Source organism: Procambarus clarkii, chromosome 78 (assembly GCF_040958095.1).
Source record: "Procambarus clarkii isolate CNS0578487 chromosome 78, FALCON_Pclarkii_2.0, whole genome shotgun sequence".
In the NCBI taxonomy this organism is placed as follows: Eukaryota; Metazoa; Arthropoda; class Malacostraca; order Decapoda; family Cambaridae; genus Procambarus; species Procambarus clarkii.
This window is the reverse complement of record NC_091227.1, coordinates 8,942,520-8,970,019: the sequence shown is the minus strand read 5'-3', so window position 1 is coordinate 8,970,019 and position 27,500 is coordinate 8,942,520. Positions and strand designations below refer to the sequence as shown.

Here is a 27,500-nt window from a genome sequence, read left to right as displayed (position 1 = left end):
TAAGTATAGAGGTAGGTACACTGAACCACTATGAATGCTATGGAGGGGGGTGTTCTTGGTTCATCTTGGCCCTAGCTTTATGGAGTCCACACAATGAACACTGAGGTAACCCGGGTGTGGGGGGAGGGGAGGTGTGTGTGGGGGGTGGGAGGTGTGTGTGTGGGGGGGAGGGGAGGTGTGTGTGTGGGGGGGAGGGGAGGTGTGTGTGTGGGGGAGGAGGGGAGGTGTGTGTGTGTGTGGGGGAGGAGGGGAGGTGTGTGTGTGTGGGGGAGGAGGAGGGGAGGTGTGTGTGTGGGGGAGGAGGGGAGGTGTGTGTGTGGGGGAGGAGGGGAGGTGTGTGTGTGTGGGGGAGGGGAGGTGTGTGTGTGGGGGGTGGGAGGTGTGTGTGTGTGTGGGGGGGAGGGGAGGTGTGTGTGTGGGGGGGAGGGGAGGTGTGTGTGTGTGTGGGGGAGGGGAGGTGTGTGTGTGGGGGGGGGAGGGGAGGTGTGTGTGTGGGGGGTGGGAGGTGTGTGTGTGGGGGGGAGGGGAGGTGTGTGTGTGGGGGGTGGGAGAGGTGTGTGGGGGGTGGGAGGTGTGTGTGTGTGGGGGAGGGGAGGTGTGTGTGTGTGGGGGAGGGGAGGTGTGTGTGTGTGGGGGAGGGGAGGTGTGTGTGGGGGGGGTGGGAGGTGTGTGTGTGGGGGGAGGGGAGGGGTGTGTGTGTGGGGGAGGGGAGGGGTGTGTGTGTGGGGGAGGGGAGGTGTGTGTGTGGGGGAGGGGAGGTGAGGTGTGTGTGTGGGGGGTGGGAGGTGTGTGTGTGGGGGGAGGGGAGGTGTGTGTGGGGGGTGGGAGGTGTGTGTGTGGGGGGGAGGGGAGGTGTGTGTGTGGGGGGTGGGAGGTGTGTGTGTGGGGGGGAGGGGAGGTGTGTGTGTGGGGGGTGGGAGGTGAGTGTGTGGGGGGGGAGGGGAGGTGTGTGTGTGGGGGGGAGGGGAGGTGTCTTTGTGGGGGGGAGGGGAGGTGTGTGTGTGTGTGGGGGGGAGGGGAGGTGTGTGTGTGTGTGGGGGGGAGGGGAGGGGAGGTGTGTGTGTGTGTGGGGGAGGGGAGGGGAGGTGTGTGTGTGTGTGGGGGGGAGGGGAGGTGTGTGTGTGGGGGGAGGGGAGGTGTGTGTGTGGGGGGGGAGGAGAGGTGTGTGTGTGTGGGGGGAGGGGAGGTGTGTGTGTGTGGGGGGGGAGGGGAGGTGTGTGTGTGTGGGGGGGGAGGGGAGGTGTGTGTGTGTGGGGGGGAGGGGAGGTGTGTGTGTGTGGGGGGGGGAGGGGAGGTGTGTGTGTGGGGGGGAGGGGAGGTGTGTGTGTGTGTGGGGGAGGGGAGGGGAGGTGTGTGTGTGTGGGGGGGGAGGGGAGGTGTGTGTGTGGGGGGGGGAGGGAGAGGTGTGTGTGTGTGGGGGGAGGGGAGGTGTGTGTGTGTGGGGGGGGGAGGGGAGGTGTGTGTGTGGGGGGGGGGAGGGGAGGTGTGTGTGTGCGGGGGGGAGGGGAGGTGTGTGTGTGGGGGGGAGGGGAGGTGTGTGTGGGGGAGGGGAGGTGTGTGTGTGGGGGGAGGGGAGGTGTGTGTGTGTGGGGGGGGGGGAGGGGAGATGTGTGTGTGGGGGGGGAGGGGAGGTGTGTGTGTGTGTGGGGGGAGGGGAGGTGTGTGTGTGGGGGGAGGGGAGGTGTGTGTGTGTGGGGGGAGGGGAGGTGTGTGTGTGGGGGGGGAGGGGAGGTGTGTGTGTGGGGGGGGAGGGGAGGTGTGTGTGTGGGGGGGGGAGGGGAGGTGTGTGTGTGTGGGGGGGGAGGGGAGGTGTGTATGTGTGGGGGGGAGGGGAGGTGTGTGTGTGGGGGGGGAAGGAGAGGTGTGTGTGTGGGGGGGAGGGGAGGTGTGTGTGTGTGGGGGGGAAGGAGAGGTGTGTGTGTGGGGGGGGGAGGGGAGGTGTGTGTGTGGGGGGGGGAAGGAGAGGTGTGTGTGTGTGTGGGGGGAGGGGAGGTGTGTGTGTGTGGGGGGGGAGGGGAGGTGTGTGTGTGTGGGGGGGGAGGGGAGGTGTGTGTGTGTGGGGGGGGAGGGGAGGTGTGTGTGTGTGGGGGGAGGGGAGGTGTGTGTGTGTGGGGGGGAGGGGAGGTGTGTGTGTGTGTGGGGGGGAGGGGAGGTGTGTGTGTGTGGGGGGGGGAGGGGAGGTGTGTGTGTGTGGGGGGTGGGGAGGTGTGTGTGTGTGGGGGGAGGGGAGGTGTCGGTGTGTGGGGGGGAGGGGAGGTGTGTGTGTGGGGGGGGAGGGGAGGTGTGTGTGTGGGGGGGGGGGAGGGGAGGTGTGTGTGTGGGGGGAGGGGAGGTGTGTGTGTGTGGGGGGGGAGGGGAGGTGTGTGTGTGTGGGGGGGGAGGGGAGGTGTGTGTGTGTGGGGGGGAGGGGAGGTGTGTGTGTGGGGGTGAGGGGAGGTGTGTGGGGGGTGGGAGGTGTGTGTGGGGGGTGGAAGGTGTGTGTGTGTGGTGGGGAGGTGTGTGGGGGGGAGGGGAGGTATGTGTGGGGGGGAGGCGTGTTTGTGGAGGAGGGGGTCTGTATGTCTTTTGGAGGGGGAGGGAGGGTGGAAGGGGTGATTAGGTATGTGTTGGGATCTGTGGACATTAAAAACTTCCGGGAACTATCCTGGGCATATATTGACAGCTTTTTTGAAATTGATTATCTGTCTTTGTTCAGGAGTTAGTAGTGGGCCACTCCCACACCTGAGGTGGGTCCCCTTCCCCACACCTGAGGTGGGCCCCCTTCCCCACACCTGAGGTGGGCCCCCTTCCCCACACCTGAGGTGGGCCCCCTTCCCCACACCTGAGGTGGGCCCCCTTCCCCACACCTGAGGTGGGCCCCCTTCCCCACACCTGAGGTGGGCCCCCTTCCCCACACCTGAGGTGGGTTCTCTCCTCCCTACCACTCACACACCTGTTGTAGACAAGATCACAGGTATTCTCGCCTAGACTGTGATGGGACAATGGAGCATTTTACACCTGACTGAGTCTCTTCTTGGCACTCCCTCTACCTGGCACTCCCCTCTACCTGGCACTCCCTCTACCTGGCACTCCCTCTACCTGGCACTCCCTCTACCTGGCACTCCCTCTACCTGGCACCCCCTCTACCTGGCACCCCCTCTACCTGGCACTCCCTCTACCTGGCACTCCCTCTACCTGGCACCCCCTCTACCTGGCACTCCCTCTACCTGGCACTCCCTCTACCTGGCACTCCCTCTACCTGGCACTCCCTCTACCTGGCACTCCCCTCTACCTGGCACTCCCTCTACCTGGCACTCCCTCTACCTGGCACTCCCTCTACCTGGCACTACCTCTACATAGCACTCCCTCTACCTGGCACTCCCTCTGCCTGGCACTCCCTCTGCCTGGCACTCCCTCTACCTGGCACTCCATCTACCTGGCACTCCCTCTGCCTGGCACTCCCTCTACCTGGCACTCCGCTCTACCTGGCACTCCCTCTACCTGGCCCTCCCTCTACCTGGCCCTCCCTCTACCTGGCACTCCCTCTACCTGGCACTCCCTCTACATGGCACTCCCTCTACCTGGCACTCCGCTCTACCTGGCACTCCCTCTACCTGGCCCTCCCTCTACCTGGCCCTCCCTCTACCTGGCACTCCCTCTACCTGGCACTCCCTCTACATGGCACTCCCTCTACCTGGCACTCCCTCTACCTGGCACTCCCTCTACCTTCTCGATTCTCCATCTTCTTGACGCTACAAATCCTCCTTCAAATTATCTTCCTCTCTTCTTATTTTATCCTAAGAAGAGTGTCTTAGTGTTGAGAGCATATCTTGAGGCTCCTTCCTCCTACCATGCACAAGCCAGCCGTGCCCTCCCCACACCAGGAGCCAGCCGTGCCGTGCCGTGCCCTCCCTACACCAGAAGCCAGCCGTGCCGTGCTGTGCCGTGCCGTGCCGTGCCGTGCCCTCTAAGGGTTGTATAACCTGTCAATGTTATCCCGTGTTGAGCTCGGGGACGCTGGAGGCGGCCTGTTGTGACAAGGGATTGTATTGTCAGGCCGGAGTGACGGCTGGCTCCCTCATCCACGCCTGTGATGGCTGGCTCCCTCATCCACTCCTGTGATGGCTGGCTCCCTCATCTACGCCTGTGATGGCTGGCTCCCTCATCCACGCCTGTGATGGCTGGCTCCCTCATCCACGCCTGTGATGGCTGGCTCCCTCATCCACGCCTCTGACGGCTGGCTCCCTCATCCACGCCCCTGATGGCTGGCTACCTCGTCCACGCCCCTGACGGCTGGCTCCCTCATCCACGCCTCTGACGGCTGGCTCCCTCATCCACGCCCCTGACGGCTGGCTCCCTCATCCACGCCCCTGACGGCTGGCTCCCTCATCCACGCCCCTGATGGCTGGCTCCCTCATCCACGCCCCTGACGGCTGGCTCCCTCATCCACGCCCCTGATGGCTGGCTCCCTCATCCACGCCCCTGATGGCTGGCTCCCTCATCCACGCCCCTGACGGCTGGCTCCCTCATCCACGCCCCTGATGGCTGGCTCCCTCATCCACGCCCCTGATGGCTGGCTCCCTCATCCACGCCCCTGATGGCTGGCTCCCTCATCCACGCCCCTGACGGCTGGCTTCCTCATCCACGCCCCTGACGGCTGCCTCCCTCATCCACGCCCCTGACGGCTGGCTCCCTCATCCACGCCCCTGACGGCTGGCTCCCTCATCCACGCCCCTGACGGCTGGCTCCCTCATCCACGCCCCTGATGGCTGGCTCCCTCATCCACGCCCCTGACGGCTGGCTCCCTCATCCACGCCCCTGACGGCTGGCTCCCTCATCCACGCCCCTGACGGCTGGCTCCCTCATCCACGCCCCTGACGGCTGGGACCTCATCCACGCCCCTGACAGCTGGCTCCCTCATCCACGCCCCTGACGGCTGGCTACCTCATCCACGCCCCTGACGGCTGGCTACCTCATCCACGCCTCTGATGGCTGGCTCCCTCATCCACGCCCCTGACGGCTGGCTCCCTCATCCACGCCCCTGATGGCTGGCTCCCTCATCCACGCCCCTGACGGCTGGCTCCCTCATCCACGCCCCTGACGGCTGGCTCCCTCATCCACGCCCCTGATGGCTGGCTCCCTCATCCACGCCCCTGACGGCTGGCTCCCTCATCCACGCCCCTGACGGCTGGCTCCCTCATCCACGCCCCTGATGGCTGGCTCCCTCATCCACGCCCCTGACGGCTGGCTCCCTCATCCACGCCCCTGACGGCTGGCTCCCTCATCCACGCCCCTGACGGCTGGCTCCCTCATCCACGCCCCTGACGGCTGGCTCCCTCATCCACGCATGATTCTCATTCGAGTAGTCCGCTTTACTGACTCTCAGGCGGCCTCTTTCCACTGTGGCAGCCTTACTAATGGGACTTCCCTCCCCCATTATGGTGGGTTCCCTCCCCCATTATGGTGGGTTCCCTCCCCCATTATGGTGGGCTCCCTCCCGCCCGTCTGGTGGGCGGCGGGAGTGCCAGTGTAGGCAGAACATCGGCAGTCAGGGCGAAGCTTCGCCCCACACTGGGATTTGGGCGGTTGGTATTCTGCTCCGCGCGCTTACATCTCTCCCGCAAAGTCCTCTGGAAATGAATGGACATGACGGGCACTCTGGTAGGTAATGGTGGTGGTTGTGGTAGGTAGGTTGGTGGGGGTTATTGAGGGATAAGCTGGTGGTTGTGGTAGGTAGTTTGGGGGTGGTTATTGAGGGATAAGCTGGTGGTTGTGGTAGGTAGGTTGGTGGTGGTTATTGAGGGATAAGCTGGTGGTTGTGGTAGGTAGTTTGGGGGTGGTTATTGAGGGATAAGCTGGTGGTTGTGGTAGGTAGGTTGGTGGTGGTTATTGAGGGATAAGCTGGTGGTTGTGGTAGGTAGTTTGGGGGTGGTTATTGAGGGATAAGCTGGTGGTTGTGGTAGGTAGGTTTGTGGTGGTTATTGAGGGATAAGCTGGTGGTTGTGGTAGGTAGTTTGGGGGTGGTTATTGAGGGATAAGCTGGTGGTTGTGGTAGGTAGTTTGGGGGTGGTTATTGAGGGATAAGCTGGTGGTTGTGGTAGGTAGTTTGGGGGTGGTTATTGGGGGTAGTTCAAAGTAAGACGCTTCTTCGTTTCACAGTTGCTAGACCCCTTTGACATAGCCTTAGATACCTTGGAAGAAAACACTTTCGAAAAGGGTACTGTGCTTGCTCCAGTCCCTCAGGGTACTGTGCTTGCTCCAGTCCCCCCAGGGTACTGTGCTTGCTCCAGTCCCTCAGGGTACTGTGCTTGCTCCAGTCCCCCAGGGTACTGTGCTTGCTCCAGTCCCCCAGGGTACTGTGCTTGCTCCAGTCCCTCAGGGTACTGTGCTTGCTCCAGTCCCCCCAGGGTACTGTGCTTGCTCCAGTCCCTCAGGGTACTGTGCTTGCTCCAGTCCCCCTAGGGTACTGTGCTTGCTCCAGTCCCCCTAGGGTACTGTGCTTGCTCCAGTCTCACCCAGGGTACTGTGCTTGCTCCAGTCTCACCCAGGGTACTGTGCTTGCTCCAGTCTCACCCAGGGTACTGTGCTTGCTCCAGTCTCACCCAGGGTACTGTGCTTGCTCCAGTCCCTCAGGGTACTGTGCTTGCTCCAGTCCCCCCAGGGTACTGTGCTTGCTCCAGTCCCCCTAGGGTACTGTGCTTGCTCCAGTCCCCCCAGGGTACTGTGCTTGCTCCAGTCCCCCCCAGGGTACTGTGCTTGCTCCAGTCCCCCTAGGGTACTGTGCTTGCTCCAGTCCCCCCAGGGTACTGTGCTTGCTCCAGTCCCCCCAGGGTACTGTGCTTGCTCCAGTCCCCCCCTAGGGTACTGTGCTTGCTCCAGTCCCCCCCAGGGGTACTGTGCTTGCTTCAGTCCCCCCCTAGGGTACTGTGCTTGCTCCAGTCCCCCCAGGGTACTGTGCTTGCTCCAGTCCCCCCAGGGTACTGTGCTTGCTCCAGTACCTTTTCTCATCCTCATATCAGACATAGACCAGGATATAAACTACAGTACCGTATCATCCTTAGCAGATGACAGTAGGATCTTGTGTGATAATTACCAATATAGATCACAGAGCAAAATCCCAAACTGATGCAAATCAGGTTTTCAGTGGGCCACTGAAAATAATATGACGTTCAGCGAAGACAAGTTCTACATATGCTTGGTAAAAACGAAGAACTTAAAACAAGAACCAGACATAAAACATAATCCCACTTTTGACAGAAAAATTTTTTTATACAAAAAGCTGTTCACTTGAGACAGTTAAGCAAGTCCCAGCTGTGTCTGGGTACAAGTGACAGGATGAACAACCCAGCGGGTTTTCTTCCTATTGGGGAGTGTTGTACATGCTGCTATGGCGGTATGTTCACTCACAAGATGAGTGGCGCTGCCCAATAAACTCGCCCCTCGGGGCAAAATTAAATTAAAATTAAGACTGAATCATAGACTTTATAGACTGAATCATGTCAGAAGTTCTTAATTTTAAAGCACAAATTAAAGTAGCTGTTACAATTGCTACGGTGGTAGAGTAGAGGAGCCAGCTAGAGGCTTCATGCAGGTCGGCGTTCAATCCCCCAAAGTTCAAGAGGTTGGGAACCATTCCTTCCCTCCGTCCCAGCCAGAGGAGAGTGTACTGCGCTCCAAGCAACAGCCTGTTGGACCAAGTTATCACAAGTTGAGCCTGGCCTGAAGCCTAGCTCGGGGAGTAGAGGGACTCTCGAGACTCTCTTCAGGTAAACCAGAGAGCGTGGAAGAGGAGCCAGAGTGGAAAAGGACCCAGGGAGAGTGGAAGAGGCGCCAGGGAGAGTGGAAGAGGCGCCAGGGAGAGTGGAAGAGGCGCCAGGGAGAGTGGGAGAGGCGCTAGGGAGAGTGGAAGAGGCGCCAGGGAGAGTGGAAGAGGCGCCAGGGAGAGTGGAAGAGGCGCCAGGGAGAGTGGAAAAGGACCCAGGGAGAGTGGAAAAGGACCCAGGGAGAGTGGAAGAGGCGCCAGGGAGAGTGGAAAAGGACCCAGGGAGAGTGGAAAAGGACCCAGGGAGAGTGGAAAAGGACCCAGGGAGAGTGGAAGAGGCGCCAGGGAGAGTGGGAGAGGCGCCAGGGAGAGTGGAAGAGGCGCCAGGGAGAGTGGAAGAGGCGCCAGGGAGAGTGGAAGAGGCGCCAGGGAGAGTGGAAAAGGACCCAGGGAGAGTGGAAAAGGACCCAGGGAGAGTGGAAGAGGCGCCAGGGAGAGTGGAAAAGGACCCAGGGAGAGTGGAAAAGGACCCAGGGAGAGTGGAAAAGGACCCAGGGAGAGTGGAAGAGGCGCCAGGGAGAGTGGGAGAGGCGCCAGGGAGAGTGGAAGAGGCGCCAGGGAGAGTGGAAGAGGCGCCAGGGAGAGTGGGAGAGGCGCCAGGGAGAGTGGAAGAGGCGCCAGGGAGAGTGGAAGAGGCGCCAGGGAGAGAACAAACCATCCGGCCACGTGTGTGACTAAGAGTTAGTACACTTCCGCCACGTACATCCGGCCAGGGGAAGGCTGAGAACACCCGGAAGATGATAATAACAAGGGGAGAGAAATGAAGGGAAATTGAGAGAGCCAATGATAAGAAGGGAAGGGAATTAAGGGGTAAGGGAGAGCAGGAGACCAGTTACTGAGATGGGGAGAGAGAGAGAGAGAGAGAGAGAGAACAGCAATGATGAGTGAGTGAACAGCTAGGAAGATAGCAAGAACAGCTAAGGACAGAACAAGAACAGCTAGGGACAGAACAAGAACAGCTAGGGGCAGAGCAAGAACAGCTAGGGGCAGAGCAAGAACAGCTAGGGGCAGAGCAAGAACAGCTAGGGGCAGAGCAAGAACAGCTAGGGGCAGAGCAAGAACAGCTAGGGGCAGAGCAAGAACAGCTAGGGGCAGAGCAAGAACAGCTAGGGGCAGAGCAAGAACAGCTAGGGGCAGAGCAAGAACAGCTAGGGAGATAGCAAGAACAACTAGGGAGAGAACAAGAACAGCTAGGGAGGTAGCAAGAACAGCTAGAGAGATAACAAGAACAGCTAGAGAGATAACAAGAACAGCTAGAGAGATAACAAGAACAGCTAGAGAGATAACAAGAACAGCTAGAGAGATAACAAGAACAGCTAGAGAGATAACAAGAACAGCTAGGGAGAAAAGAAAAGGTAGCGAAAAGTCGCTTGCAATGAAAAATCCAGAGGAGAAGAAAGGTCCCGAGGCGCGGAGGGTTTCAGTGGTGGGGACATTTATTAATTCCCGGCTGGTTGGTTGGCAGCTTAAGAGCTCAGCTGCCGGTGTTGGTCTTTTAATTTCTCGCTTTGGATATGTGGTAGTGTAGTGTGGCTTTGGTGGGGGAGCCTCGCGGTTGGTGGCTGGGTTAGCGGGGGTGGTGCGCTGCGGGTGTGGTGCGCTGCGGGTGTGGTGCGCTGCGGGTGTGGTGCGCTGCGGGTGTGGTGCGCTGCGGGTGTGGTGCGCTGCGGGTGTGGTGCGCTGCGGGTGTGGTGCGCTGCGGGGATGGTGCGCTGCGGGTGTGGTGCGCTGCGGGTGTGGTGCGCTACGGGTGTGGTGCGCTGCGGGTGTGGTGCGCTGCGGGTGTGGTGCGCTGCGGGGGTGGTGCGCTGCGGGTGTGGTGCGCTGCGGGTGTGGTGCGCTGCGGGTGTGGTGTGCTACGGGTGTGGTGCGCTGCGGGTGTGGTGCGCTGCGGGTGTGGTGTGCTGCGGGTGTGGTGTGCTACGGGTGTGGTGCGCTGCGGGTGTTGTGCGCTGCGGGTGTGGTGCGCTACGGGTGTGGTGCGCTGCGGGTGTGGTGCGCTGCGGGTGTGGTGCGCTACGGGTGTGGTGCGCTACGGGTGTGGTGTTGGTGTCGGGGGGGTAAATTAAGCCAGCCTCCACATCCTTGTTGGTGGTGTAGTTATCGCTCTCAAGACGTCGCTCGAACCAGCTGCACTCCGCAGCTGCTGTTTCCTCCTGCTGCTGTTTCCTCCTGCTGCTGTTTCCTCCTGCTGCTGTTCCTCCTGCTGCTGTTCCTCCTGCTGCTGTTTCCTCCTGCTGCTGTTTCCTCCTGCTGCTGTTCCTCCTGCTGCTGTTTCCTCCTGCTGCTGTTCCTCCTGCTGCTGTTTCCTCCTGCTGCTGTTCCTCCTGCTGCTGTTTCCTCCTGCTGCTGTTCCTCCTGCTGCTGTTCCTCCTGCTGTTGTTTCCTCCTGCTGCTGTTCCTCCTGCTGCTGTTCCTCCTGCTGCTGTTCCTCCTGCTGCTGTTCCTCCTCCTGCTGCTGTTTCCTCCTGCTGCTGTTTCCTCCTGCTGCTGTTCCGCCTGCTGCTGTTTCCTCCTGCTGCTGTTCCTCCTGCTGCTGTTCCTCCTGCTGCTGTTTCCTCCTGCTGCTGTTCCTCCTGCTGCTGTTTCCTCCTGCTGCTGTTCCTCCTGCTGCTGTTCCTCCTGCTGCTGTTTCCTCCTGCTGCTGTTTCCTCCTGCTGCTGTTTCCTCCTGCTGCTGTTTCCTCCTGCTGCTGTTTCCTCCTGCTGCTGTTCCTCCTGTTGCTGTTCCTCCTGCTGCTGTTCCTCCTGCTGCTGTTCCTCCTGCTGCTGCTGTTCCTCCTGCTGCTGTTTCCTCCTACTGCTATTTCCTCCTGCTGCTGTTTCCTCCTGCTGCTGTTCCTCCTCCTGCTGCTGTTCCTCCTCCTGCTGCTGTTTCCTCCTGCTGCTGTTTCCTCCTGCTGCTGTTTCCTCCTGCTGCTGTTCCTCCTCTTGCTGTTTCCTCCTGCTGCTGTTTCCTCCTGCTGCTGTTTCCTCCTGCTGCTGTTCCTCCTGCTGCTGTTCCTCCTGCTGCTGTTCCTCCTGCTGCTGTTCCTCCTGCTGCTGTTTCCTCCTGCTGCTGTTTCCTCCTGCTGCTGTTTCCTCCTGCTGCTGTTTCCTCCTGCTGCTGTTTCCCCCTGCTGCTGTTCCTCCTGCTGCTGTTCCTCCTGCTGCTGTTCCTCCTGCTGCTGTTTCCTCCTGCTGCTGTTCCTCCTCCTGCTGCTGTTCCTCCTCCTGCTGCTGTTCCTCCTCCTGCTGCTGTTCCTCCTGCTGCTGTTCCTCCTGCTGCTGTTCCTCCTGCTGCTGTTTCCTCCTGCTGCTGTTCCTCCTGCTGCTGTTTCCTCCTGCTGCTGTTCCTCCTCCTGCTGCTGTTCCTCCTGCTGCTGTTTCCTCCTGCTGCTGTTCCTCCTGCTGCTGTTCCTCCTGCTGCTGTTCCTCCTGCTGCTGTTTCCTCCTGCTGCTGTTCCTCCTCCTGCTGCTGTTCCTCCTGCTGCTGTTCCCTCTGCTGCTGTTCCCTCTGCTGCTGTTCCTCTTCCCTTGTTCTTCCTTTGTTGTTGTATTTTGAAGTTATTGAAGATTGTTTTCATTTCCTTTTGTGACTTTGATGAGTGTGAAGACAGTGTTGTGTGAGCTTGGAGGAGGCAGGCCATTGTAGCAAGTGGTCTGAGTGATGGGAGGTGATAGTGAGGGAGGGGGGGGGTAGGGGAAGGGGGGGGGAAGGGGGAGGGGAAGGGGGAGGGAGGACGTAGTGATGATGATGGTGCGAGGCTACTTCCCTTTCCCCCCCCCCCTTCTTAAGTTTCATAAGAAAGTGTACAAGGAAACTTTTCTCTAGAGCGTAACTTTTGACATTTGCTTAAGCTGGTGGTGTATAGGTGGTGCCGCTATGGTGCACTTTTGGAGGTCTCTTGGGGCTGTAGTGGTGCCTTCGGGATCTGCACATTATATATATATATATATATATATATATATATATATATATATATATATATATATATATATATATATATATATATATATATATATACATATACATACAACTCGGCTACATATATATGTACGACGTACATATATATATATGTAGCTGAGGTCCTCTGCTCGCTGGTCGGTCCGTCGTCGACCAGCTCCCACTCGGGCAGGTCTCTCACGACGTCTCTCGTAGTTCTACTGAACTTACTGGATCCTGCAGCCTCTCCAAGACACAAACCAGGGTTTTATACAACTCCCCCCATGCACTCGAGCAATGTGCATGGGGGGGGGGGGAGTTGTGTAAAACCCTGGTTTGTGCCTCGGAGAGGCTGTAGGATCCAGTAAGTTCAGTAGGACTTCGGTTTCAACTCCTTTTGAACATGTCATAGCTCAGTCGATTAAGGCAGCGTCTGGGATGCTCTCGGACGCAGGTTCGAATCCTCTTCACGGGCCCTTGTGGATTTGTTCTCTCGTAGCTTAACGCGTCACCTGCGTACTGGTGTCCCTCATGTCCTCCTGGTACTGCAGACTGGCTCTGCTCACACCACCTTCCCTCAACCACGTGATCTCCTTGATACTTCCCAGAAGTCTCTTTCACGGTGTTCCTTTACCGCGTAGTGGACTAGACCCTGTCACTCCGGCGCCACTGAGACGTACCCGGCGTGGCTCGCAGGAAACTGCACAGTTCCTCCCAGCGCCTGCGCACACGGTCAAAGACTTGACGGCCTATAGCCCCTGGCACCCTCTTCACCAGCTGAACTGCACCTTCTTATGCATTCCAGGAGTTTACAAGTCCTCTTCGACGTTTGTGGTAACGACTGTAGCCGAATAATCCTCCGTCTGTGGCTCCCTGGTCCTTTGCTCTGGAGAACTCCCAAGTGCACTTCCGTGCTCTGTCGTGGCTGGTGGCGCTCTCACTCCGTCGGCGCTCGCATCCGCGGGCGTCCGCTGCTCGGTGACGTCACGCCCGGGGGGCACTGCCCCTATTGGTTAACTCCGTCACGTGACCTGCACTGACCAATCACCAGGCGGCTGGCGCCCCTGCCCCTTGGCGGGAACTTAGTCTCCTCGTCGCCATATTGCAATCCTAAAAGGTATACGCCACTTTTAAGCCCAAAACGAAAATTGTAAATTTAAGTCCACACTACAACTAATAAATAAATAAATATATATATATATATATATATATATATATATATATATATATATATATATATATATATATATATATATATATATAACCAAGAGTTGAGTCATTCAGAGCCATAGACAAAAAGTTGCCCCTGTAGCAAGCAAGGGACAAGCTGTAATTGACGATCATACCCACCCACTTCCCCGTAACCCCTCCTCCTCCTCCTGCCCTCTCTCCTGTGTACTCACTCTTTCCCCTCATCAACCTTCCAACGTTTCCTTACGCCCTCCTTGTTTCCTGCTCTCCTCTTCATCTTCTATTTTGATCTCTGTTTTTTCTCTCTCACCTCCTTCCATGCTTTGTTCTTCCCTTCTCGCTTTGTTCTTAATCTCACGAATAAAGGCGCCAAGCACCGAGATGGAAGACCAGGTTGGTAGTACAGGGCACTGTGGCACCTACTCACCTAGTTGTTGTGCTTGCGGGGGTTGAGCTCTGGCTCTTTGGTCCCGCCTCTCAACCGTCAATCAACTGGCGTACAGATTCCTGAGCCAACTGGGCTCTATCATATCTACACTTGAAACTGTGTATGGAGTCAGTCTCCACCACATCACTGCCAAATGCATTTCACCTGTTAACTACTCTGACACTGAAAAATTGATTTCTAACGTCCCTGTGGCTCATTTGGGTACTCAGTTTCTACCTGTGTCCTCTTGTTCGTGTTCCGCCCATGATAAATATTTTGTCTTTGACAACCCTTTCAACTGAGAATTTTGTAACTGGTGATCATGTCTCCCATAACTTTTTTGTCTTCCACGTGTTCTGTGATTGGGGTCAAATTTCTGTATATTTAGGAAGGCTTAGGTCCTATGTTGGTGTAGTTTGGGTAATGTAGGGCAGTGGTGGGTAAGGTCGTCACTCCTCCATGTATGGGTTTAGTTCTTAATTATTCACTCAATTCTTAATTATTCACTTAATTATTCACAATTGGGAGACTTGTAAAACATTAATCACAAGACCAATGGAAACGTAGTTATATTCTCCCTTTATTGGCATCAAACCAGGCGTCAACTTATCAAAGAGGATATACCCACAGGGAGTAAAAATGCATTGAATTCTGGAAATAAGACGAAGAGAAGACCCTGTATAAATACTTGCAGCTGTCTGGCAGAAGAGAACAAGCTTACCTTAGCTACCTTAGATACACATGGTGTCAGCAAGGCGGACAACCCGCCTGCTGTCATCACTGAATTTTTTTTTTTTTTTTTTGGGGGGGGGGGGGAGTAAAGGAGAGTCATAGGTGAAGGGAAGTATAGAAGTGGGAAATACAGTGAAAGGTATGAAAGCAGGCGGGCTGTCCGCCTTGCTGACACGATGTGTGGGTGTTGGCAGCTAAGCTAAGCTGGCTCCCTCTTGTCAGGGAGCTGTGAGTGTGTGAGAGGTTCTTTACATGTGTTTCACCGATACTGTTATCCATCGCTGATACTGATACATCACTGATACTAATACATCACTGATACTGATACATCACTGATACTAATACATCAATGATACTGTTCTCAATAATTCTGCAACTTCACCTGTACCTCTCCGGCAATCTTAAAAAAAAGATGCAATATGGAGTGAGAGAGAATAACACATAGAAGATGTAGGAGGGAGGATGGGAGGGTAGGGAGGATGGGAGGGTAGGGAGGATGGGAGGGTAGGAGGATGGGAAGGAGGATGGGAGGGTAGGGAGGAACACACAAGACTGCCTACAGCAGCTGCTTCAAGATTAGCACTGGAGTCTACTAACACCGCCTCTCTGTCTTCTCTCTCTCCCTTTGTCGGCAGTGTGGCGGGGGATGGGATGGGTGGGAAGGGGAGGGGGAAGACTGTGGATGTGTGTGGACGGTTGGGGGATATGGGGGGGGGGGAGACACAAGGATAGGCGTCTGTGAGGGAAGAAATGAGTATGAGGTTGGTGGAGAGTGAGAGGTGAGGATGCTGGAGAGATGTGAGGATGGTGGAGAGTGAGATGTGAGGATGGTGGGGGTGGGAGAGGTTCAGGTTCGGTCTCCATACAATAGAACTGATATAAATCCATGTGAACGCGTACTTTGGTCCACCAGGCTGTTGCTTGGAGCGGCCCGCAGGCCCACATACCCACCACAGCCCGGTTGGTCCGGCGGTCCAGTTAGTACATAAGACATAGACACCGTGTTCTCCCGTATTAACAGGTGGTTGATGAAAGAACGTGAGTGGCCTCTCACTTGCTCTGGTGGTCTTGGGGGATGGAGATGTCTGGGGGCTTAAATGCCCCGAAATTTCCATCCTTTTTAAGGCCGAGTTTGGTGTAGTGGGTTTAAAGCGTACCAGCCATGCCAGGTGTTGTGAAGCATCTGTGCTGGCCAGGGTTCGAGTCCCATGTGGGTGGGTGGGTGTGTGTGTGTGTGTATATATATATATTTATATATATATATATATATATATATATATATATATATATATATATATATATATATATATGTCGTACCTAGTAGCCAGAACTCACTTTTTGGCCTACTATTCAAGGCCCGATTTGCCTAATAAGCCAAGTTTTCCTGAATTAATATATTTTTTCTAATTTTTTTCTCATGAAATGATAAAGCTACCCATTTCATTATGTATGAGGTCAATTTTTTTTTATTGGAGTTAAAATTAACGTAGATATATGACCGAACCTAACCAACCCTACCTAACCTAACCTAACCTATCTTTATAGGTTAGGTTTGGTTAGGTAGCCGAAAAAGTTAGGTTAGGTTAGGTTAGGTAGGTTAGGTAGTCGAAAAACAATTAATTCATGAAAACTTGGCTTATTAGGCAAATCGGGCCTTGCATAGTAGGCTGAGAAGTGCGTTCTGGCTACTAGGTACGACATATATATATATATATATATATATATATATATATATATATATATATATATATATATATATATATATATATATATATATATATATATATAAAATCGGGTAGATATAAATAGTAGCTGCCCGGCATGGACCAATTGGGTTGGTGGGGGGGGGGAGGCTGTCTGGTAATTACCAATCAAACTCATTAATTACTCAATTACCACAAAACTAGGGGCATGTTAATTATAGTCGGAGTTTATTATTAAGTTCAATCAGAACTTTACAGTTTTTCTGGCCTTATTTTTTAAAAAACTTTATATATTTTTTTTACTCAATTTTCGTAATTTTGTTTCTCTGTTAATTTAGCTAATATCACTTTGGTTATGTTTTTATGGGCATACTCGAACGCGCGACCAGAGTGGAGTGTTTACTCTCTATATTGTGTAAATATTGGAAAAATTCCACCGGGGCCATCATACGATGGGTAAATATATGTTGAACGTCCTGCTGTGGGAGTGTGGGGGATGCTGGCACTGGTGTGGGGGTGTGGGGGATGCTGGCACTGGTGTGGGGGTGTGGGGTGTCCTCACACACAGGTGTGGGGTGTCCTCACACACAGGTGTGGGGTGTCCTCACACACAGGTGTGGGGTGTCCTCACACACAGGTGTGGGGGTGTCCTCACACACAGGTGTGGGGGTGTCCTCACACACAGGTGTGGGGGTGTCCTCACACACAGGTGTGGGGGTGTACTCACACACAGGTGTGGGGGTGTCCTCACACACAGGTGTGGGGGTGTACTCACACACAGGTGTGGGGTGTCCTCACACACAGGTGTGGGGTGTCCTCACACACAGGTGTGGGGTGTCCTCACACACAAGTGTGGGGGTGTCCTCACACACAGGTGTGGGGGTGTCCTCACACACAAGTGTGGGGGTGTCCTCACACACAAGTGTGGGGGTGTCCTCACACACAAGTGTGGGGGTGTCCTCACACACAAGTGTGGGGGTGTCCTCACACACAAGTGTGGGGGTGTCCTCACACACAGGTGTGGGGGTGTAGGTGTCTTCACACACAGGTGTGGGAGTGTAGGTGTGCTGAGGACCAGCAAGGAAGGATATTGTGAGTGAACACTTGGGTGTGTCAACAATATAGTATAAACATTCTTCAATATAAACACGCCAGACTGTGTACAAGAACCTGGTGCAAACAAGGGTCGTAATCCAGGCGAACTATGGCCAGCAATTGGAAGGTAGTTTGTGCCAGGGTACGACCAGGGTATTGAAGCAAAGCCTGGAGAGAGTAATTACTAGTTTAAGCTGTTAGTCTGGGTGAAAATTGTGAGTTGGACTCATCTTGCTGTCAGATTCAGTACACCTGGTTTACATGAGTGTTCCATTCCCTCATCTCTTGACTCACTCTCCTCCTCCTCCCTCTCTCCCTAGGGAGGGAGTGTGAATGGGGGTCACCTCCCTATGTGACCTATTTACCCCATCACTATAGACTATATTTCAGTATCCAGATCTCACTATCCATGGGTTTCCCAGCATGGGTTTGTGAACGCTTCAGATGCTGCATTGACTGCCCCACTGCATAGGAGCCGGTCGGCCGAGCGGACAGCACGCTGGACTTGTGATCCTGTGGTCCTGGGTTCGATCCCAGGCGCCGGCGAGAAACAATGGGCAAAGTTTCTTTCACCCTATGCCCCTGTTACCTAGCAGTAAAATAGGAACCTGGGTGTTAGTCAGCTGTCACGGGCTGCTTCCTGGGGGTGGAGGCCTGGTCGAGGACCGGGCCGCGGGGACACTAAAGCCCCGAAATCATCTCAAGATAACCTCAAGGGCCCCCTGCCAGGAGGCTATTTATGAACAGGACTTTGCTTTTTGCCTTCTTTTGTTTAGTCCCTTGTGTGTTGGCGAAGATGAATGAGGTTAGGTTAGGTTAGGTTAGGCTAGGTTAGGCTAGGTTAGGTTAGGTTAGGTTAGGTGAGGTTAGGTGAGGTTAGGCTAGGTTAGGTTAGGCTAGGTTAGGTTAGGTTAGGTTAGGTTAGGTTAGGTTAGGTTAGGTTAGGTTAGGTTAGGTTAGGTTATATTTTGACTGTGAGATTTTTGTGGGAGGTCTGTTATGCGCGGGTATATCGGGGTTGTTCTATCCATGGTTGTTGTAGTGTTGTTGGCTATGGTAGTTCTGTTGTGGGGGGGGGGGAGGAAACGTCTTGTCAACATGATAGAAATTCAGTTTAATACAATTCTAAATTCTAATACTACAGTTTACATTTGTAGTTGGCGACGAGGAAGGCTGTGTATGGAGGGAGGGGAGGGGTGTATGGTGGGAGGGAAGGGGTGTATGGAGGGAGGGGAGGGGTGTATGGAGGGAGGGAAGGTGTGTATGGAGGGAGGGAAGGGGTGTATGGAGGGAGGGGAGGGGTGTATGGTGGGAGGGAAGGTGTGTATGGAGGGAGGGAAGGGGTGTATGGAGGGAGGGGAGGGGTGTATGGTGGGAGGGAAGGTGTGTATGGAGGGAGGGGAGGGGTGTATGGAGGGAGGGGAGGTGTGTATGGAGGGAGGGGAGGGGTGTATGGAGGGAGGGAAGGGGTGTATGGAGGGAGGGGAGGGGTGTATGGAGGGAGGGGAGGGGGTGTATGGAGGGAGGGAAGGGGTGTATGGAGGGAGGGAAGGGGTGTATGGAGGGAGGGGAGGGGTGTATGGAGGGAGGGAAGGGGTGTATGGAGGGAGGGGAGGGGTGTATGGAGGGAGGGAAGGTGTGTATGGAGGGAGGGAAGGGGTGTATGGAGGGAGGGGAGGGGTGTATGGTGGGAGGGAAGGTGTGTATGGAGGGAGGGGAGGGGTGTATGGAGGGAGGGGAGGGGTGTATGGAGGGAGGGAAGGGGTGTATGGAGGGAGGGGAGGGGTGTATGGAGGGAGGGGAGGGGGTGTATGGAGGGAGGGGAGGGGTGTATGGAGGGAGGGAAGGGGTGTATGGAGGGAGGGGAGGGGTGTATGGAGGGAGGGAAGGGGTGTATGGAGGGAGGGGAGGGGTGTATGGAGGGAGGGGAGGGGTGTATGGAGGGAGGGGAGGGGTGTATGGAGGGAGGGGAAGGGGTGTATGGTGGGAGGGAAGGGGTGTATGGAGGGAGGGGAAGGGGTGTATGGTGGGAGGGGAGGGGTGTATGGAGGGAGGGAAGGGGTGTATGGAGGGAGGGAAGGTGTGTATGGAGGGAGGGGAGGGGTGTATGGAGGGAGGGGAGGGGTGTATGGAGGGAGGGGAGGGGTGTATGGAGGGAGGGGAAGGGGTGTATGGTGGGAGGGGAGTGGTGTGTGTGGAGGGAGGGGAAGGTGTGTATGGAGGGAGGGAAGGTGTGTATGGTGGGAGGGAAGGTGTGTATGGAGGGAGGGGAGGGGTGTATGGAGGGAGGGAAGGGGTGTATGGAGGGAGGGGAGGGGTGTATGGAGGGAGGGGAAGGGGTGTATGGAGGGAGGGGAGGGGTGTATGGAGGGAGGGAAGGTGTGTATGGAGGGAGGGGAAGGTGTGTATGGAGGGAGGGGAGGTGTGTATGGAGGGAGGGAAGGTGTGTATGGAGGGAGGGAAGGGGTGTGTGTGGAGGGAGGGGAAGGTGTGTGTGGAGGGAGGGAAGGGGTGTATGGAGGGAGGGGAGGTGTGTATGGAGGGAGGGAAGGGGTGTGTGGAGGGAGGGAAGGGGTGTATGGAGGGAGGGGAGGTGTGTATGGAGGGAGGGAAGGGGTGTGTGTGGAGGGAGGGGAGGGGTGTATGGAGGGAGGGGAGGTGTGTATGGAGGGAGGGAAGGGGTGTGTGGAGGGAGGGAAGGGGTGTATGGAGGGAGGGGAGGTGTGTATGGAGGGAGGGGAGGTGTGTATGGAGGGAGGGAAGGTGTGTATGGAGGGAGGGAAGGGGTGTGTGTGGAGGGAGGGGAAGGTGTGTGTGGAGGGAGGGAAGGGGTGTATGGAGGGAGGGAAGGGGTGTATGGAGGGAGGGGAGGTGTGTATGGAGGGAGGGAAGGTGTGTATGGAGGGAGGGAAGGTGTGTATGGAGGGAGGGAAGGGGTGTGTATGGAGGGAGGGAAGGTGTGTATGGAGGGAGGGGAGGTGTGTATGGAGGGAGGGAAGGTGTGTATGGAGGGAGGGGAAGGGGTGTATGGAGGGAGGGAAGGGGTGTGTGTGGAGGGAGGGGAAGGTGTGTGTGGAGGGAGGGAAGGTGTGTATGGAGGGAGGGAAGGGGTGTGTGGAGGGAGGGAAGGGGTGTGTGTGGAGGGAGGGGAAGGTGTGTGTGGAGGGAGGGAAGGGGTGTATGGAGGGAGGGAAGGGGTGTGTGTGGAGGGAGGGGAAGGTGTGTGTGGAGGGAGGGAAGGGGTGTATGGAGGGAGGGAAGGGGTGTATGGAGGGAGGGGAGGTGTGTATGGAGGGAGGGAAGGTGTGTATGGAGGGAGGGAAGGTGTGTATGGAGGGAGGGGAGGTGTGTATGGAGGGAGGGGAGGTGTGTATGGAGGGAGGGGAGGTGTGTATGGAGGGAGGGGAGGTGTGTATGGAGGGAGGGAAGGGGTGTATGGAGGGAGGGAAGGGGTGTATGGAGGGAGGGGAGGTGTGTATGGAGGGAGGGAAGGTGTGTATGGAGGGAGGGAAGGGGTGTGTGTGGAGGGAGGGGAAGGTGTGTGTGGAGGGAGGGAAGGGGTGTATGGAGGGAGGGAAGGGGTGTATGGAGGGAGGGGAGGTGTGTATGGAGGGAGGGGAGGTGTGTATGGAGGGAGGGAAGGGGTGTGTATGGAGGGAGGGGAAGGTGTGTGTGGAGGGAGGGGAGGTGTGTATGGAGGGAGGGGAAGGTGTGTATGGAGGGAGGGGAGGGGTGTATGGAGGGAGGGAAGGGGTGTATGGAGGGAGGGAAGGGGTGTATGGAGGGAGGGGAGGTGTGTATGGAGGGAGGGAAGGTGTGTATGGAGGGAGGGAAGGTGTGTATGGAGGGAGGGAAGGGGTGTATGGAGGGAGGGAAGGTGTGTATGGAGGGAGGGGAGGGGTGTATGGAGGGAGGGAAGGGGTGTATGGAGGGAGGGAAGGTGTGTATGGAGGGAGGGAAGGTGTGTGTGGAGGGAGGGGAGGTGTGTATGGAGGGAGGGGAAGGTGTGTATGGAGGGAGGGGAGGGGTGTATGGAGGGAGGGGAAGGGGTGTATGGAGGGAGGGAAGGGGTGTATGGAGGGAGGGGAGGGGTGTATGGAGGGAGGGAAGGTGTGTATGGAGGGAGGGAAGGGGTGTGTATGGAGGGAGGGAAGGGGTGTATGGAGGGAGGGAAGGGGTGTATGGAGGGAGGGAAGGGGTGTATGGAGGGAGGGGAGGTGTGTATGGAGGGAGGGGAAGGTGTGTATGGAGGGAGGGGAGGGGTGTATGGAGGGAGGGAAGGGGTGTATGGAGGGAGGGAAGGGGTGTATGGAGGGAGGGGAAGGGGTGTATGGAGGGAGGGGAAGGGGTGTATGGAGGGAGGGAAGGGGTGTGTGTGGAGGGAGGGGAAGGTGTGTGTGGAGGGAGGGAAGGGGTGTATGGAGGGAGGGAAGGGGTGTATGGAGGGAGGGGAAGGGGTGTATGGAGGGAGGGGAGGTGTGTATGGAGGGAGGGGAAGGTGTGTATGGAGGGAGGGGAGGGGTGTATGGAGGGAGGGAAGGGGTGTATGGAGGGAGGGAAGGTGTGTATGGAGGGAGGGGAGGGGTGTATGGAGGGAGGGAAGGGGTGTATGGAGGGAGGGGAGGTGTGTATGGAGGGAGGGGAAGGTGTGTATGGAGGGAGGGGAGGGGTGTATGGAGGGAGGGAAGGGGTGTGTGTGGAGGGAGGGGAAGGTGTGTGTGGAGGGAGGGAAGGGGTGTATGCAGGGAGGGGAAGGTGTGTGTGGAGGGAGGGGAAGGTGTGTGTGGAGGGAGGGGAAGGTGTGTATGGAGGGAGGGGAAGGGGTGTATGGAGGGAGGGAAGGGGTGTATGCAGGGAGGGGAAGGTGTGTGTGGAGGGAGGGGAAGGTGTGTGTGGAGGGAGGGGAAGGTGTGTATGGAGGGAGGGGAAGGGGTGTATGGAGGGAGGGGAGGGGTGTATGGAGGGGGGAAAGGGGTGTATGGAGGGAGGGGAGGGGTGTATGGAGGGAGGGGAAGGTGTGTATGGAGGGAGGGGAAGGTGTGTATGGAGGGAGGGGAGGGGTGTATGGAGGGAGGGGAGGGGTGTATGGAGGGGGGAAAGGGGTGTATGGAGGGAGGGGAGTGGTGTATGGAGGGAGGGAAGGTGTGTATGGAGGGAGGGGAAGGGGTGTATGGAGGGAGGGGAAGGTGTGTATGGAGGGAGGGGAGGGGTGTATGCAGGACGGGAAGGGGTGTATGCAGGACGGGAAGGGGTGTAAGCAGGACGGGAAGGGGTGTATGCAGGACGGGAAGGGGTGTATGCAGGACGGGAAGGGGTGTATGGAGGGAGGGAAGGGGTGTATGCAGGAAGGGAAGGGGGTGTATGCAGGACGGGAAGGGGTGTTTGCAGGACGGGAAGGGGTGTTTGCAGGACGGGAAGGGGTGTATGCAGGGCGGGAAGGGGTGTATGCAGGGAGGGAAGGGGTGTATGCAGGACGGGAAGGGGTGTATGCAGGACGGGAAGGGGTGTATGCAGGGAGGGAAGGGGTGTATGCAGGACGGGAAGGGGTGTATGCAGGAAGGGAAGGGGTGTATGCAGGACGGGAAGGGGTGTATGCAGGAAGGGAAGGGGAGTACCATTGAAGCAATCGATAAGGAAGAGGTTGACAGTGCTGATGGGAATGAGGAGCCGCCAAATGAAAGAGAAAGGGAGGTTAGAGAAGAAAGGAGGAAGAGGGGGGGTAGAGAAGAGGGGAGGGGGGGTTAGAGAAGAGGGTAGAGAGGGTAGAGAAGAGGGGAGGGGGCGGGGAAGGGAGGGCAAGACAGGAGAGTGTATCTGGCTTTCTCCAGTTGAGCGAACTTTCTTGTTACTTACTGGAGTTGAGTATAAGTTTGTATCCTTGTATTGTTTGGTGTGTGTGTACTCACCTAGTTGTGCTTGGGAGGGGTTGAGCTTTGGCTCTTTGGTCCCGCCTCTCAACTGTCAATCTACTGGTGTACAGATTCCTGAGGTTCTTGAGCTCTGTCACATCTACATTTGTAACTGTGTATGGAGTCTGCCTCCACGAGCCGGTCGGCTGAGCGGACAGCACGCTGGACTTGTGATCCTGTGGTCCCGGGGTCGATCCCGGGCGCCGGCGAGAAACAACAATGGGCAGAGTTCCTTTCACCCTATGCCCCTGTTACCTAGCAGTAAAATAGGTACCTGGGTGTTAGTCAGCTGTCACGGGCTGCTTCCTGGGGGTGGAGGCCTGGTCGAGGACCGGGCCGCGGGGACACTAAAGCCCTGAAATCATCTCAAGATAACCACCACCATCACGTCCGTGCGAGTGAGAGTGAATGTGAGTGAGAATGTTGTGGATCTCACTGCAACATTCCCACTGACACATTTCAGTATCTTCATTGCTTCCTTGGTTCAAATTTCTAGACTTCCTGTTCTATTCCATAGGTTTCCCAGCATCCATTCCACCCCCTTCCACCGCCTGCTTTCATTTCTTGCTAATATCATCTTTTCCATTTGCAGTTCTGTATTTTCTCCTCTCTTCATCATCTACAATTCTCTCCCTTTTACCAGACCCCGTCCCATCTACCCCTCCCACTGGCGCCCTCCCCATAATCTATCCCCCACCCCCTCCCCCATCCCCTAGACATGTCGCCACAATGAATGGGACAGAATGATGCCTCAAGCGACAGCTATTTCCCCTTCATTACCCCCTCATCATGCGACTGTGGCAGGAGTGTAGGAGGAAGGGGAGGGGGGCAGGGGTGCTGGGGAGGAAGGGGGCAGGGGAGCTGGGGAGGGGGGCAGGGGGAGGGGGGCAGGGGTGCTGGAGAGGAAGGGGGAGGGGGGAAGGGGGAGCTGGGGAGTGGGGCAGGGGTGCTGGGGAGGAAGGGGCAGAGGGAAGGGGGGCAGGGGTGCTGGGGAGGAAGGGGCAGAGGGAAGGGGGGCAGGGGTGCTGGGGAGGAAGGGGGCAGGGGAGCTGGGGAGGAAGGGGGCAGGGGAGCTGGGGAGGATGGGTCAGGGTTGCTGGGGAAGATGGGGTAGAGGGAAGGGGGGCAGGGGTGCTGGGGAGGAAGGGGCAGGGGGAAGGGGGGGCAGGCGTGATGGGGAGGATGGGGCAGGGTTGCTGGGGAAGATGGGGCAGGGGGAGGGGGGCAGGGGTGCTGGGAAGGATGGGGCAGGGGGAGGGGGGCAGGGGTGCTGGGAAGGATGGGGCAGGGGTGCTGGGGAGGGGGGGCAGGGGTGATGGGGGGGAGGGGGGCAGGGGGTGCTGGGGAGGGGGGCAGGGGTGCTGGGGAGGAAGGGAGAGGGGGCAGGGGTGCTGGGGGGGAGGGGGGCAGGGGGTGCTGGGGAGGGGGGCAGGGGTGCTGGGGAGGGGGGCAGGGGTGCTGGGGAGGGGGGCAGGGGGAGGGGGGGGCAGGGGTGCTGGGGAGGAAGGGGCAGGGGTGCTGGGGAGGAAGGGGCAGGGGGCAGGGGGTGCTGGGGAGGATGGGGCAGGGGTGCTGGGGAAAAAGGGGGAGGGGGCAGGGGGAGGGGGGGGGCAGGGGTGCTGGGGAGGAAGGAGCAGGAGGGGAGGGGGCAGGGGTGCTGGGGAGGAAGGGGGAGGGGGGCAGGGGTGCTGGAGGGGGAGGGGGGCAGGGGGTGCTGGGGAGGAAGGAGCAGGGAGTTACCTTACCTTGTGGTGCTTCCGGGGCTTAGCGTCCCCGCGGCCCGGTCGTCGACCAGGCCTCCTGGTTGCTGAACTGGTCAACCAGGCTGTTGGACGCGGCATCTCGCAGCCTGACGTACGAATCACAGCATGGTTGATCAGGTATCCTTTAGAGGTGCTTATCCAGTTCTCTCTTGAACACTGTGAGGGGTCGGCCAGTTGTGCCCCTTATGTGTAGTGGAAGAGTGTTGAACAGTCTCGGGCCTCTGATGTTAATAGAGTTCTCTCTCAGAGTACCTGTTGCACCTCTGCTATTCAACGGGGGTATTCTGCACATCCTGCCATGTCTCATGTGATGTTATTTCTGTGTGCAGGTTTGGAACCAGCCCCTATAATATTTTCCACGTATAATTATTATGTATCTCTCCCACCTGCGCTCAAGGGAATACAGATTTAGGCTCTTCAGTCGGTCCCAATAGTTTAGATGTTTTACTGAGTGGATTCTAGCAGTAAAGGATCTCTGCACGCTCTCTAGGTCAGTAATTTCTCCAGCTTTGAAAGGGGCTGTCATTGTGCAGCAGTACTCCACTCTAGATAGCACAAGCGTTTTAAAAAGTGTCATAATCGGTACAGCATCTCTAGTGTGAAAAGTTCTTGTTATCCAACCTGTCATTTTTCTTGCAGTTGTGAAGGCTACTTTATTGTGTTCTTTAAAGGTAAGGTCTTCCGACATGAGTACACCCAGATCCTTTACATTGCCTTTTCGTTCTATGTTATGATTTGCCTGAGTTTTGTACGGGGTTTCTGTTTTTATATGTTCATTTTTTCCGTAGCGCATGAGCTGGAACTTATCCTCGTTAAACACCATGTTATTTTCTGTAGCCCATAGGAAGACCTGATCTACATCTGATTGGAGGTTTGCCGTGTCCTCTATGTTGCCTACTCTCATGAAGATCCTAGTGTCATCTGCAAAGGATGATACAGTGCTATAGGTTGTGTTCTGGTCTATGTCCGATATGAGGATCAGAAAAAGTACTGGAGCAAGCACAGTACCCTGGGGGACTGAGCTCTTCACGGTTGATGGGCTGGATTTTATTTTGTTGACTATTACACATTGGGTTGTGTTAAATAGGAAATTGTAGATCCATCTGCCTATTTTCCCGGTAATTCCTTGTAAACGCATTTTATGTGCAATAACACTATGGTCACATGTGTCAGTCAAAGGCTTTTCCGAAATCTGTGTAAATTACATCAGCGTTTTGTTTGTCTTCCATGGCATCTAATGCCATGTCATAGTGGTCCAGCAACTGTGACAGGCAAGAGCGTCCTGTTCTGAAACCATGTTGTCCGGGGTTATGGAGATGCTGTGGTTCCATGTGTTTTGTGATCTTATTCTTGGCACTCTCTCAAAGATTTTTATGATGTGCGATGTTAGTGCTATCGGTCAGTAATTTTTTTGTCTCTGCTTTATTTCCTCTTTTATAGAGTGGTGCTATCTCTGCTGTTTTTAGTATGTCAGGGATAACGCCAGTATCTAGGCTTTGTCTCCACAGAATGTGAAGGGCCTGCGATAGTGGTTTTTTACAGTTCTTGATGAATATGGAGTTCCAAGAATCCGGGCCTGGTGAAGAATGCATAGGCATACTCTTTATTGCTTCTTTAAAATCCAGTGGGGATAGGGCGACGTCTGATATATGATTTGATGTTGGTATCATATCCATGAAAAATTCATTTAGGTTATCAATCTTTAGTGTGTTCAGTGGCTCGCTGAAAACAGAGTCGTACTGCTTCCTCAGTATCTCGCTCATTTCTTTGTTGTCATCGGTGAAAGTTCCATCTCCCTTTCGCAGGGGCCCGATACTAGATGTGGTTTTTTATCTTGATTTTGCATAAGAGAAAAAATATTTCGGATTTCTCTCTATTTCACCGATGGCCTTTTGCTCTCTTTGCCTCTCCTGGGTTTTGTATGATTCTTGTAGCTGGAGTTCAATTGTTTCTGTTTCTCTACCTAACCTTCTTCGCCGTTCTTGAGATAGGGTGCGACTCTCAAGTTGTTCCGCGATTCCTTTTCTTCGCCTATATAGGGAACGACGTTCCCGTTCCAATCTGCATCTCTTCCTCTCTTTTTTTCTTAGAGGTATGCGGTTTGAACATATTTATAGTGCTACTGAGCTTATTTTTCCAGGCACTGGTTCAGGTTTGCATTTTCTAGCTGTTCTTCCCAGTTTATTTTTCTGAAGTCCTGGTTTATTTGCTCCCAGTTTATCTGTTTATTATTGAAGTTGAATTTGCTGAAATCTCCTTCACCGGGCATCGGGACTTGTTTTGAAGGTCTATTTCACATGGTTGTCATAACTTCAATTAAGTTGTGATCTGAGTAACAGGTATTTGTAATCATTATGTTCCTGATCAAATCATCATTATTGGTGAAAATGAGGTCCAGCGTGTTCTCCTTCCTAGTTGGTTCTACTATTTGTTGGTTTAAGGCAAACCTGTCGCACATCCGTAGCAGGTCATTTGCATGTGCCTGTTCATTTAGGCTACTTCCTGGTATTCTTTCTGATATTACTGTATTAGCCAGGTGCTTCCATTTCAGGTGCCGTAGGTTGAAGTCCCCAAGCAGGATGATGTTCGGGGCTGGATTTGCGAGGTTTTCCAAGCAGTGTTCTACTTGCATTAGTTGGTCTTTAAACTGCTGAAGGTTTGCCTCCGGTGACTTATATACAAGGACAATAACTACATTTATGATCTCTATTTTGATTATCAGCACTTCCACCATATCATTTGTGGTGTTTAGCAGCTCAGTACAGATGAGTGTGTCTGATGTAGAGGCTGACCCCACCCTGAAGCCGGTGTTTCCTATCACATCTGAAAAGATTGTACTCTGAGATCCATATTTCACCATCATGGTAGTCCTTGGTGTGAGTTTCCGTTAGGGCTGCAAACACTGCTTTGCCTCATGTAGGAGGCCAGCTATGAATTACACTTTGTTAGATTTGC

At 55.8% G+C, this 27,500-nt stretch overlaps 2 protein-coding genes across 2 annotated transcripts in view; one reads left to right on the top strand and one right to left on the bottom strand.

Annotated features, from left to right (window-relative positions):
- LOC123746157 (leucine-rich repeat neuronal protein 2) overlaps nucleotides 1-27,500 on the top strand; it is a 581,329-nt gene that overhangs the window by 191,964 nt on the left and 361,865 nt on the right. The gene's annotated exons all lie outside the window — the stretch shown is intronic.
- LOC138357444 (putative proline-rich protein 21) lies at nucleotides 7,742-13,236 on the bottom strand. Its single transcript, XM_069314296.1, has 3 exons — nucleotides 13,164-13,236; nucleotides 12,767-12,835; nucleotides 7,742-8,475 (listed from the first exon to the last, which is right to left on the bottom strand). The coding sequence occupies exons 1-3, from the start codon at nucleotides 13,234-13,236 to the stop codon at nucleotides 7,742-7,744; spliced, it is 876 nt and encodes a 291-aa protein (XP_069170397.1).

Bases quoted from the DNA above. Each gene is read 5' to 3' on its own strand.
- LOC138357444 (XM_069314296.1), bottom strand. From the start codon at position 13,236: ATGGAAGGAGGTGAGAGAGAAAAAACAGAGATCAAAATAGAAGATGAA. The intron at 12,836-13,163 runs GTAAGGAAACGT...TATACCTTTTAG, and splicing joins GAGCAGGAAACAAGGAGGGC to GATTGCAATATGGCGACGAG. The intron at 8,476-12,766 runs GTCAGTGCAGGT...ACTAACTCTTAG, and splicing joins CGCCAGCCGCCTGGTGATTG to TCACACACGTGGCCGGATGG.